This window comes from Phalangium opilio, unplaced genomic scaffold (assembly GCF_054372755.1).
Source record: "Phalangium opilio isolate 3A_F unplaced genomic scaffold, DU_Popi_V2 ptg000060l_1, whole genome shotgun sequence".
NCBI classification, from domain to species: domain Eukaryota; kingdom Metazoa; phylum Arthropoda; class Arachnida; order Opiliones; family Phalangiidae; genus Phalangium; species Phalangium opilio.
In genome coordinates, this window is record NW_028324177.1 from 7,721,035 (window position 1) to 7,734,922 (window position 13,888).

General features: G+C 35.7%; 1 protein-coding gene across 1 annotated transcript; it reads left to right on the forward strand.

Moving 5' to 3' along the window:
- Nucleotides 1–7,812: 7,812 nt before the first annotated feature.
- On the forward strand, nucleotides 7,813–9,541 carry LOC149667016 (uncharacterized). Its single transcript, XM_089841568.1, has 3 exons — nucleotides 7,813–8,250; nucleotides 8,321–8,399; nucleotides 9,418–9,541. The coding sequence occupies exons 1-2, from the start codon at nucleotides 7,813–7,815 to the stop codon at nucleotides 8,351–8,353; spliced, it is 471 nt and encodes a 156-aa protein (XP_089697694.1). The 3' UTR covers nucleotides 8,354–8,399; nucleotides 9,418–9,541.
- Nucleotides 9,542–13,888: the final 4,347 nt, after the last annotated feature.

Genomic DNA, 13,888 nt, shown 5'->3' on the forward strand with positions numbered 1-13,888 from the left:
GGAAACTATCGAAAATTGGTTTTAAAAGTTTTTCAGTTTCTTTAATCCGATGTTTAAACCTCATGTTATTATATAGTTCCATGTTATATCGATCTTCCAGCGGTATTACATGTACAGTTATTATATGTGAAAAACTAACCAACAATTTTTGGTTTTTTACACAAAGATGCTTTTCTCTCATCAGGTAAAGTTGTTGCGAATAGCTCCTTGTTGGTGTTTAGGTTATTGGGAGAACTAATATTATCTAAAAGAACTAATTAACCGACTGAAAAATTAACTAGTCTTAATATACTTTTGTTGGTTATTTTGTAAATGAATAAACTTTGAGACTTTATTTGCAAGAAATAGTTTATTTTAGCAAGGTTAAAATTAAATGAACTTCTCGCGTTGGAGGTAATTTCGAGAGTGATTTTTTGAGAGACTCACTAACAAGAGACGCGAGACCCTATACGTCACGTGTCCGTTTTTTATCTTAGAACAGCAGAGGTTTTCTAAGCTGTTATCTTATTTACCTATATTATTTTTTTACATTGATCTATTTTGTTAATTTTAGACTATACATTATTAATTATTATGATTATTTGATTTGTTATTTACACAAGATAAAATTACTAATTTTTTTCTTTTACACAAAGTTCTAAAATACTTTTCATGGGTCCGCTTTAAAACCAAATGGCAAAGTGTCCCAACCTTTAATTGCACGTTTGTTAAACGTAAATCCAAAGCTTTTTTCTAGTTTTCGACTTAAAAGATTGGCCGACGTTTTATTTCGAATGACGTTGAAAGGAACGTCCACTTTTAGACGTTTGGATTTATTTTTTATAGAGTCCACTATAGCTTCAAAGTTTATAATTTTCTCATTAACACGATTAAGGCAAATTCCTTTAACCTTCACGACAGATTGACCGTCCGTAGTTCTGTAACCGTAACTCTTGGGCCCATTTGAAACAAACTCTGCAATTGTAGCGTCCCCTAGTTCGTTAACCCAACATCCTAAATTGTTACCCGTGGGGGGTTTAAAATCGTTTTCCCCCGCCACAAATAAAACGCTGTCCGTATCTGTGTATAATGCTCTTTTACCCAATTTATGCAAGGTCTCGAATAAGGTTAATCTTCCGTAACACGAAACGAAACAAGCCACATACGGATTTCCTTTGAAATATGTTGGTGCAAAATCATCTTTGTTTTTGTACGATAATAAGCACATTTCTTCATTAATTGGTCTTAAATCTACCAATTCCTTTGTGTCATCAGATAAGATACGCACAAGTTCTGTGCACTCGTTAACAATTAGTGTTTTGGTTTTGTTTGTATTCATACCAAAACGACCCCAAAGACTGTTGAGACAAATCTTTGAAATAGCTCTCAGCGCGGGGTTATGAACTACTTCATCCATCTCGACACTAATACCTTCAGATTCATAAATCGATTCAATATATTTTTGTTTTTGCTCGTCAGTTTTAACTGAAGACGGATAGCCGGAATTAGCTTGTTTTATCTTCAAAAAATTGTTAACATAACCGCCAAATAGTCCATCGTTAACATGTTTTTCATACTGAAATGTCTCGTCGAAATGATGTACTTCGTATATTTTTATAATTTTATAACCCATTTCTACGGCTTTGTAAATTTCAGGCGAGGGCCAAATACCCGAAATAATTCGTTCCTTGTCAGAATGTTGACACGCTTCATTATTTGATTCAAGGGCACATGACTTACACAGGGGGAAAAACAATTTTCCATTAAACCTATATGGTAAAACTGGGATATATAGGTCAGTCGGGGGCAAGAGTTCACACGATATTATACCAAAATAGGCATTTTTTTCATAGTTAAAGTTACTATTTAAAATTTTGGGATGTCCTTTTGGGTAGATTCCGTATTTATTGACAGCGGGATAGAGTGACATGAGGTCGTAATAATAAATTTTTTCGTTTTTTGCTTCATCCGGTTTATGATATAATTTGAAGACTTCTGTCCTTCCACCGTATAAAGCCGACCTGGCTAATATTGGCGGAGGTACCTCTACAGTCTCGCAAAAGGTACTACAAGCGGCATTTGTCTTTAACAACTTTTCAAACTCGCATTCCCACATTATTATATACTTTGCATTGGGGTGTAACTTTTTTATAAATTCTATTCTATCCAGACCCTTTTCGTAACAGTTTTTATTTGTATCATTTACTAAACTGTTCCATTCACTACCTTTTAAACATTTCGGACAACCGTGATACGCGCAACCATTGAACTCTAGGATAATTTCAGGATCCTTTGAGTAACCGTCAACTAAATAAGGTCCAATTCTTTTTTCTCCTTCAGGAGATAGGGCTGTCTGTATTTCTACCTTCATTTCTTTACTAACCCAAGCCAACCACTTTATAGCTTTACTACTTTGGTTGTATGACCCGCGATAACCCGGACTAGGTACCACACCCAATGTATTTTTTTCTAAATATTTGTGTAAAAACACGTTAGTACAGGCCCCCGATATTGTAATAGCTCCGCAATTAAGAGGATCTAGACCCGATGCCTTTTTGTAAAGTTCTCTAAATTTTGTAATTCCTTTTTGTAAAACTACCACATCTTGTACAGCGTATTCCTCTAATTCGGTCATTATTTTGTACGTGGATTTTTTACCTTTTTCACTGTACCATAAATCAAAGGCCTGTCGGTCCTTTTCATTCATAAATTCAGGTTGAAATACGGCTTTTTCAGGTAACGGACCTTCATAGTTTAAAGTGTCCTCTTTTAAGAAAATATAAGGAAAAAACTGTTTTTTGTAACTACCCAATTGAAAGGTTTCTGTAAAAGCTCTCAGAGGAAGGGCCACGAAGGAATAACTACAAATAAACCTAAAATTTTGACTTTTAATAAAGAGAGCTAGAATTTTAGAGCCGTCGAATATGACGTCTGGTTTTACATGGTTATTAATTAACCAATTTAATATAAAATACGAATCAAAACCTTTAAAGTTGTGGGCCACTATAGTCAAATTTTCAAATTTAGGTTTACTTATTTTTATTCGTTTATTGTTCCTTGTATAAGATGTCTCATCTTCTGTTTGGGTCAGATATTTCATAAACTTATCAACACAATCAAAACCTCTAAAAATTTGATAATCGTATTCGGTATCATTAATTTGCATGGCCGAAACTAATAGAACTGGGGTATGTTTATAGTTCATATCAATAGTTTCACAGTCAAAATAACAAAATCTAGTTTCTTTAAAAGTATCATCAAGAGGTTGAACGTAACACATTTTGGGAGGGTGCTCAATTTTACATCTAGAACAAGTTGTAAGACATTTATGTTTGTCATCGCGAATTTCTTTGCAACATTTTAAGCACCGTTTAATTTTTAAACAAGTGCCATTTTCTATGTGAAATTGGAAACATTCAGGTCCTTTAAAGTATCTATTACAGTTTTGGCAGCGAGATATTTCAATCTGAGGGTCTTCGTGAAAGGTCTCAGAGTAACAACGCCAACATTTGGTTTTTTGATTAAAACATTTGTGTTTTTTTGCGTTCTTTGAATTAGTAAACGTTGTTAAACACGTATTGCAATACGACATGGCCCCAAACATACTGGCTAAACTTTTAATAACGTGCATGTGTTGATCTATTTGTAATAGAAAAATTTTTTTCTCCGAAAACATTTCACCTTGATAAACCTTTTTGAAATTATCATTAGCACTGAAAATAACTATTTGATACTCGGGTTGCAATACTTTTTGAAACATTGCAATTTGGGCTAAACTAACGGGACCAATAGGCACATTAGCCTTGGCATGAAGCTTTAACGCTTCTTCTTTTTGCAAAGGTCTATGACCTATTTGTATACGTCTATAACGATTAAAATCAAAAGTCAAAGTACTAAGCTTTTGTTTCTTTAAATATGTTAAATCAGCAACCATCGTCCCGCAAACGATTGCTCTTGATACGCATAGTTCGTCATCGTTTATTATGGGTAAAAATGTCCTTCCTTTCTGAATATATTTGTCGAGAGCTATCATCGATCTATTTTTAACAGATCGACGACCTGATATTGGTACATTAACGTTTAAAAATATAGCATCGAGCCTGACATCACCCTCGAGAAAAAAATTTCTTCGGCTTTGACTTACTTGACTAATGGCAGTCATTAATCTTTCCGCCGTTAACTCATTTAGGGCCATAAAATTTAAATTTATAGCATTTTCCAGTAAGTCAGACCTAACACAAAATCTAACGCTATTGTAACCTGAAGAAGATTCTAAAATTGTCTCTATAATGGATTGAAAGATTTTTTTCAATTGTTCATATACTTCTGTCAATTTGAGCATATGAAGGTCTTTAAAAATAATTTTATATTCAGAGGCTAAACAGTTGAACTTTCGAGAGACAGTTTGGTTAACTTTTGATAATTCGTAAAACCTTTTAGGATTGAAATAGGAAAGATCCAAAGGCTCTTCTTCGGATGATGACATGTTTTCTATTTGATCTTAGGCGCGACTCGAAATAAAACTCTTGACGTAGACCTAGGAAACAAACTAAAATATCTAAAATAATATACACTACAAGTTCTAAAATAAAAAAAAGTATTAATTTTTCTAAAAATACGTTTTAAAAATACGTTTTAAAAATTCTTTATTGCGTACATTTTCAAATTTCTTATACAGTTACAGGTATTTTCTTTAAAACTTTGTCTATAAGACTGACAACCTCTGGTATTTCATCAAACTTTAAATTTAATTTTTTTTCGCGCATTTCCCCCCTATATTTTGTTAATAAATAGCCCGTATCTTTAAAATTTTCCAGTTCCAACATTCCCGGGAAACATAGGGTCTGTTTTATGCTACCGCATGGTTTGCTTAAATTTTTTTTAACTTCTTCTATCACGTCTATCGAAATACATATTCCATATATAAGGGGTTTTTTAAAAGCGTATCTTCTAATATCTACATATAATTTATTGTTTAATTTAACTAATTTTACACCGATATTGTCGCTCTCGTTAAATTTAATTTCGATAGTTTCCCACGTTTGATTTACCGTCTAAAGACAATAATGATACATTTGGACATGCAGTTTTTAAAAACCTGGAAAAAAAAATCTTACCATGTCTAAAGGCATCGTGAGAATTTAGTTTATGGTCGAGAGATATTGCCTCAAGTGATTGTACGCCGCGACTTGCTGGGTTATATACTAGATCTAAACCGGTCTACGTATCACGTTAAAATAAGTACATTTTGAACTAACATAGATGTAAAAAAATCTTGTTTCCGTTTTACAAAAACAGCTGCTAGTTATAACGGAGGAAAATATATTATAACCTTAACGTCATACGTATATTTCGAATTACCTTTGACGTCAACCTTGTTTTCGCTTTATTAAAACACCTGTTAATTATAACGAAGCAAAATATAACACGGTATAGGCGCTATATTATTCACCTTCAGGTATAACGAATCCTTGGGTCCTAGCTAGATTAAGTTATTTTATGGAACGAAGTCTATAACCAACAACTATAGTATTTTATAAAACGAATAAAATACACTAAAAACACAATAAACCATTTAAATTGCAATAAAATATACTAAAAGTACAATAAAACTATAATGAAACACTCTAAAACACAATAAAACACTCTAAAACTACAATAAAACACTCTAAAAGTACACTATACCATAATAAAATACATTAAGGTACAATAAAACTACAATAAAACACAGTAAAACACAATAAACCATTTAAATTGCAATAAAATATACTAAAAGTACAATAAAACTATAATGAAACACTCTAAAACACAATAAAACACTCTAAAACTACAATAAAACACTCTAAAAGTACACTATACCATAATAAAACTACAATAAAACACAGTAAAACACAATAGAATACACTAAAATTACAATAAAACACTCTAAAAGTACAATAAAACACTCTAAAACACAATAAAACACTCTAAAACTACAATAAAACACTTCAAAAGTACACTATACCATAATAAAATACACTAAAAGTACAATAAAACTACAATAAAATACACTAAAAGTACAATAAAACTACAATAAAACACAGTAAAACACAATAGAATACACTAAAATTACAATAAAACACTCTAAAAGTACACTATACCATAATAAAATACATTAAGGTACAATAAAACTACAATAAAATACAGTAAAACACAATAAAACACTCTAAACCTACACTATACCACTATAAAACACACTAAAAGCACAATAAAACATTTAAATTGCTATAAAACTGCAATAAAACAGTCTAAAATTCACTTAAATTAAAACAAAACACACTAAACTACAGTAAAACATGGTTACACTAGACCGCCAAGAAGAAAAACATTGAATTTTTTGAAAGTTATTTATTTGCCTTAGTTTTCCCAGGTTTGTACGAACCATGAATTAAACCTCGTTCAGATAGACAGTTGTTTAAATGGTAAAAAGATAAGGTTTGAAAATAGGCTTATATTAAAGAAAGTCTGCGAAATACTTATTCGCGAAATAATTATTCGCGTCATTGGATCTCATGTGATAATGAACTTCATGAAACATTAAACTGTTAGTGTTATCACACAAACACTCGGCTAACCTGCAAATCTGCATGGCCTTGAATATATAATGCGTAGCTATGTCGTTTTCATCACTATAATTTTTCCTTATGGTTTTGTTAGTTTTATATACCATAAACATACACATATGAAGAGCTAAGTTAAGAACTCTTAAGTATTGGTTTGGACAATGAAATTCGTATCCTCCATAATAAAATGTACGAAATTTACATCCCTCCTCATTGCGAGGATGGCAACTACCTAACTGACAAATATTTGAGGTTCCATACATTTTGTTCGGTGTCAGGTGTACGTTAAATTCGTGGATACTATCCCCAGTGATTTCTTTCAATTTGAATTGATGAACCTTGTTATTTATGATACATGGAAACTGTCTAACAAACATGTTAATTAATGACCCTGGGGGTAATTGCACTGTAGAAGTTAGTAATCTGTACATTGCCAAGTGTTTCAATCCAAAATTTATATTAGGACCATTAACGTATTGCCATATATAACCTTCACCATCGGCTATATTATAGACTTCATTCGGTGTGGGGTTTATTAGTAAATACCCCGTTTCGGGATCTGTAGTCCTTTCGGATTTTCCGTAATCTTTATCCCATCCGATAGCACCAAATTTTTCAATTCGTCTTAAGTTGTTTCGTCTAACGACGGCTTCTAAAGTAATGGGTGAATTCATTCTACAATCCTCACTACAGCAGATAGGCTAGGAAGGGGTGTCCGATGTGTTGTCAGTTTCGGAGAACGCTTTTGATTCGTCCCTGATGGTGTAAAAATTAACCAAATACTCTAACTGTTTGTTATAAGAGAGTAAAATATATTTCCAATTATCTTTGACGTCAACCTTGTCTTTGCTTTATAAAAACAACTGTTTGTTATAAGATATAAAAATATATTTCCAATTATCTTTGACGTCAACCTTGTTTTCGCTTTATAAAAGCAACTGTTATAAGAGATAAAAATACATATCCTTTACAAAAGTAACCTTGGTTCGCTTGTTAAGGACTCTCGCTAAGGGGATTCGAACTCGTGAACAACGAGTTTAAAGGCAGATACGTTAACGAGCGAACCAATGTTACTTGAGGGTGTATTCGGTTGATGACTATAGTACCGTGGATTTATTAATATAATATGATTCTTTCCCCCCCGTGACGAAAAGTATATCTACTGAATAACCAATGTAGTTTTTGCTAACGCAATAGTCGAAAAAATCGTTTAGTTCTAGTTCTTGATAATATGTCTACTGATAAAATGAAACCTTATCCGACTGGATGTTATCAATGCGGCGGAAGCCTTATTGAGTTTCCAGATCACGCCGGACAAACGTTTTATTGCGATGGAGATCTCGATTGTCCTTTAAGACATCACACTGTTTTTGTAACAAAAAATAATCACATACACCCGATAGAAGAAAAATTTCAACCTTTGAGTCCGGATAGAGTGTGTTTAGTATGCGGTACGTATTCGTCGGCGAAGGACGCTCGTAACGCCGAATGTTCCGAAGAAGGCACAACTTGTCGGTTTACGGCTAAATCCGTTATAAAAGCGAGAGGCACCACGACCGTACACTGTAAAATTTGTTTTTTTTGGCATTTAAAAAACACCAAATGCGATACGAAAAACCGTTGCTTCAAATGCGACAAACTTTACCTGATGAGAGAAAATCATCTTTGTGTAAAAAATTAAAAATAATAATAAAATGTTGCTTAGTTTTTCACATATAATAACTGTACATTCCCAATAGCAATCCAATATTATAACGATATTTTTCGTTTGAATCAACTAACCATTCCACGAACATCTGTCACGACAAAACGGAAACAGTAGGTGTACCATTTTTGAAACGCTTTTCACCCAATACCAGTTCAATATAAACCAACTAGTTTTTTCTACCTTTGGCTGCATAGTGATAATTTATCTTTGCGTATGAATTTACGATTGTAGGTTTGTTGTTTGTACATTTTTTTATTTAAATGAGAAAGTATACAGATCATATACAAATAACATTGAGATTACTTGAATATCAAGTATTGATTAACTTAGTTTTGAAGCTGTTGTTTGTACATTTTATATTTAAATCAACATTTATACAGATGAGATTACTTGAATATCAAGTATAGATTAACTTAGTTTTGAAGGTGTCTATTTTCTCAGGCATACTCCAGGAACATTTCGTGGAGGTTATAGTTGGGCATCATATCAACGTCTAAGACTTATACAAATTCTGTGGGGGGAATTTCTTCTCGCCATCTTACGTAATAAGTTGTTGGGGTACGGCCCTTTATGGCTATAGTTTTCACCCGCAACTCTGACTGACTGTAGTTTATCTATCAAAGATTTACAAGGGTCTCTGCGACTTTCTTCAGCCGTTAATGGATCTAAGCGGTTAGGTTTAGACACGTTAGGACGAGTCCTGGAATTTGGTGTTGACCTGTAAACGGGGTAGCCTCGGCCTCCACCTTGGCTTTAGTACCATTCTAATAGAAAATTAGACGTGAATTGCTTTGTCTTCAATCTCGTTGTTAATTGCTTTAAACTTGAAGACTCTATTTTCAATCACTTGGCACAGCTAAATAGTTTGTTCTTTATGTTAAAATCAATTAAAAATAATTTACTTTCTACACCCTGAATATCTAAATAGTGGAATGTGTGCTCTATCCATTTTTAAATAAACAAACTATGAATTCAATTTCAATAGGGAATAACAAAGTAGGTTCTAGTACCTTGATTGGAACGTTGGTAATAAATATAAACATACGACAGGAGGAAAATGCCTGAAAAACTAGTTATTTCAAAAGGTATGACAATCTAACAGCTCAAATTAAAGTCGAGTCCTTTCAGATTTCGATGCCGATTTAGCTGGAAAAAACAAATCCCTTAAACATTTATATGTTGGAAGAAATTTTGCTACTATTAAACCATTGCAAGTACGACATCTTTACCAAAATAGTCTGGTTTAGTATAGGTAATTGCTTTCAAACCACTACTAACCTATCGGTGATTTATTTTGAATCAGTGATAACTTCGTTATAACTTGGAGGTAGGTTAGGTTTAGACACGTTAGGACGAGTCCTGGCATTTGGTGTTGACCTGTAAACGGGGTAGCCTCGGCCTCCACCTTGGCTTTAGTACCATTCTAATAGAAAATTAGACGTGAATTGCTTTGAATATGCCAGATTTAAAAGGAGAGTATTTTCACACGCTTACTTTTCTGTGATTGTATTTTGAAACTAAGTACTGGTATTTGATTCCGTTTGGGCTGACAAATCTTTGTTCCTTTTGTAAGTATAACTCTACATTCAGAGACTAATTACGCTTTCTACTATTGCGTCTAAGATGAATTTCTTATATATTAATTACGCTTTTACGTGTACCTTTTAATTACCATCCAGCAGAGACCTATCATTAACCCTTGGCAATGTATTAAAGCTATCCATTCTCGTCTCTTATCAATGACGTCACAGCTACAATTGTAGAAGATTTAAGCCTTGGTAATGTACGTTTAAAGCTTCCATTCGTCTCTTATCAATGACGTCACAACTACAATTGTAGAAGATTTAAGCCTTGGCAATGTACGTTTAAAGTTTTTATCGTCTCTTATCAATGACGTCACAGTTGTAGAAGAGACTGACTTTTAATTACCATTAAAAACAATACCATAATCAAAATAAACTCCTTGAAATTTTGAGTCAAACTAAATATTACAATGGATTGCGCAACTTTCAGCCTATCATTAACCCTTGGCCATGTACGTTTAATAAATTCTCGTCTCTTATCAATGACGTCACAAATACAGTTGTAGAAGGGAGGAGTTTCCCAATAGGCGGCGCACGGTGTTTTCCCGCCAATGACGTCACAAATACAGTTGTAGATTTTCCCGCCAATGACGTCACAGATACAGTTGTAGACAGGTCTGCCAGATTCCCGCGCAGGGTTTTCCCGCGAGGGGGCGCGCGAGTTTTCCCGCGAGGGGGCGCAGCCGCCAGGGGGCGCAGCCGCCAGGGGGCGCGCGGGGGCCCGCGAGTTTTCCCGCGAGGGGGCGCGCGCGAGTTTCCCAAGGGGGCGTGGCGAGAGGGTGACCTTGAAATTCTACACCTACACTCTACACCTACATTCTACACCTACATTCTACACCTACGGAGGTACGAAGTGCGGCTTTACACTACTACTACTACTATCTGATCTTGGGCAGCAGGGTATAAGTGATATTGCCTTAAACTGGTTTACAACCTACCTTGCTGCACGGGGGCAGATAGTATATCATAATGGGCCTTACTCTGATAAGCTGGTCATTAAACATGGTGTACCTCAGGGTAGCGTTATGAGCCCGCTACTTTTTAACATATACACGACTGATATTCATGACTCTTTAAAAAGATCAGTATCCAAAGAATATGCGGACGATGCAGCTCTTGTGGCAGCTAATAATAATTGACAGAATCTAATAAGAGATGTTGAAATGATTTAACCAATCTAAATAATAAAGTTTCTGGACTAAAAAACGAGAACCGACTATGGGTTAGGTAGTCGTTTCACCCCAATTATAGCGCATTTATAGACGATTATACTAGGTTAGCGATCAAGGGTGATTGAACTAGGTTAGCGATCAAGGGTGATTGAACTAGGCTAGCGATCAAGGGTGATTGAACTAGGTTAGCGATCAAGGGTGATTGAACTAGATTAGCGATCAAGGGTGATTGAACTAGGTTAGCGATAAAGGGTGATTGAACTAGGTTAGCGATCAAGGGTGATTGAACTAGGTTAGTGATCAAGGGTGATTGAACTAGGTTAGCGATCAAGGGTGATTGAACTAGGTTAGCGATCAAGGGTGATTGAACTAGGCTAGCGATCAAGGGTGATTAAAGTAGGTTAGCGGTCAAGGGTGATTGAACTAGGCTAGCGATCAAGGGTGATTGAACTAAGTTAGTGATCAAGGGTGATTGAACTGGGTTAGCAATCAAGGTTTATTGAACTAGGTTAGCGATCCAAGTTAATTGAACAAGGTTAGCGATCAAGGGTGATTGAACTAGGTTAGCGATCAAGGGTGATTGAACTAGGTTAGCGATCAAGGGTGATTGAACTAGGTTAGCGATCAAGGGTGATTGAACTAGGCTAGCGATCAAGGGTGATTGAACTAGGTTAGCGATCAAGGGTGATTGAACTAGGTTAGCGATCAAGGGTGATTGAACTAGGCTAGCGATCAAGGGTGATTGAACTAGTTTAGCGATCAAGAGTGATTGAACTAGATTAGCGATCAAGGGTGATTGAACTAGGTTAGCGATAAAGGGTGATTGAACTAGGTTAGCGATCAAGGGTGATTGAACTAGGTTAGCGATCAAGGGTGATTAAACTAGGTTAGCGATCAAGGGTGATTGAACTAGGTTAGCGATCAAGGGTGATTGAACTAGGCTAGCGATCAAGGGTGATTAAAGTAGGTTAGCGGTCAAGGGTGATTGAACTAGGTTAGCGATCAAGGGTGATTGAACTAGGCTAGCGATCAAGGGTGATTGAACTTGGTTAGCCATCAAGGGTGATTGAACTGGGTTAGCGATCAAGGTTAATTGAACTGGGTTAGCGATCAAGGTTAATTGAACTAGGTTAGCGATCAAGGGTGATTGAACTAGGCTAGCGATCAAGGGTGATTGAACTTGGTTAGCGATCAAGGATGATTGAACTAGGCTAGCGATCAAAGGTGATTAAAGTAGGTTAGCGGTCAAGGGTGATTGAACTAGGCTAGCGATCAAGGGTAGGGATGGCAAAAATTCCGGAATTCCGGAACATATCCGGAATTTTCCAAAAAAGTCCGGTACGGAATTTTCCAAGTTGAAAACCGGAATTCGGTATCATACGGAATACCGGTTTGTACGGAATTCCGGATCATACGGGATACCGGTTTGTACGGAATTCCGGATCATACGGGATACCGGTTTGAACGGAATATCGGATCATACGGAATACCGGATCATACGGAATACCGGTTTGAACGGAATACTGGATCATACGGAATACCGGTTTGTACGGAATTCCGGCTCATACGGAATGTTTTCAGCCAACATTACTCAAGAATCAAGAGTAAGACACACCACTATTGTCTTCAATCTTCATCTCTTCAAGTAATACAAATGGAAACCTTCCATAATCGGCGTCAAACTCTTAAGGGGGGGGGGAGTTTCTGAATTTGTGACAGTCCGTGACAAGGGGGAGGTTTGCGTAATGCTATTCGTGGCGTCACATTCAACTTTAATTTTGTTAGGAAGTCGGTGTATAAGAGAGGCGGATTGGCTCTCTTTCGTGATAAAATAATAAAAACAAAATTCTTAATTCCACCGTGGGAAACAAACTCAACAATATACAATAATAGCTAATGGTGTTTAGCCTATTTGTCAGTCCAAAATTAAACAAAATCTATTTTCCTTGCCTTAATTAGTTATATAGCTAATGTAAGTTATAGCTATATAGTTAATGTTAATAGCTCCGGTTTTGATATCGGTTAAATTCCGGATTGCGTGTCGGTGTAATTTTGGTTTTGATTCCGAAATTGAAGCCGGTTTGATTCCGGAATTGAAGCCGGTTTGATTCCGGAATTGAAACCGTTTTGATTCCGGAATTGAAACCGTTTTGATTCCGGAATTGAAACCGTTTTGATTCCGGAATTGAAACCGTTTTGATTCCGGAATTGAAACCGTATTGATTCCGGAATTGAAACCGTTTTGATTCCGGAATTGAAACCGTTTTGATTCCGGAATTGAGACCGTATTGATTCCGGAATTGAAACCGTTTTGATTCCGGAATTGAAACCGTATTGATTCCGGAATCAATGCGGTTTGGTTCCGGAATTGAAACCGGATTGATTCCGGGATTTTTCGGAGCGTAAAAAGATTCCGGAATTCCGGTAAATTCCGGATTTGACATCGTCAAATACCGGTTTCGGAATTTTCCGAAAACCGCCATCCCTAATGGTGATTGAACTAGGTTAGCGATCAAGGTTAATTGAACTAGGTTAGCGATCAAGGGTGATTGAACTAGGTTAGCGATCAAGGTTAATTGAACTAGGTTAGCGAGCCTCTCCCTCTAACACGTAACCAAAAGTTTATATTATCTTATTGGGTCACTCAGACTACGTGTTCATGACGTTGCTGACGGGGACGGCGAAAAATACGTATTTCATTTTTACCTCTGTCGCTATGACCCGCCTCTTCTTTCACACCCCCCCGGTCCCTTGGAAGGGGTCCGGGACTTTTGACGAGCGCCCACATTACTCTGTTGTCCATTCCTACTTCTAAAATTAAATCTATCCCTGTGATCGAAAATG

Coding starts and splice junctions, on each gene's coding strand:
- LOC149667016 (XM_089841568.1), top strand. CDS start 7,813: ATGTCTACTGATAAAATGAAACCTTATCCGACTGGATGTTATCAATGC. Junction 8,251..8,320: donor TGAGAGAAAATCATCTTTGT/GTAAAAAATTAA, acceptor CATTCCCAATAG/CAATCCAATATTATAACGAT.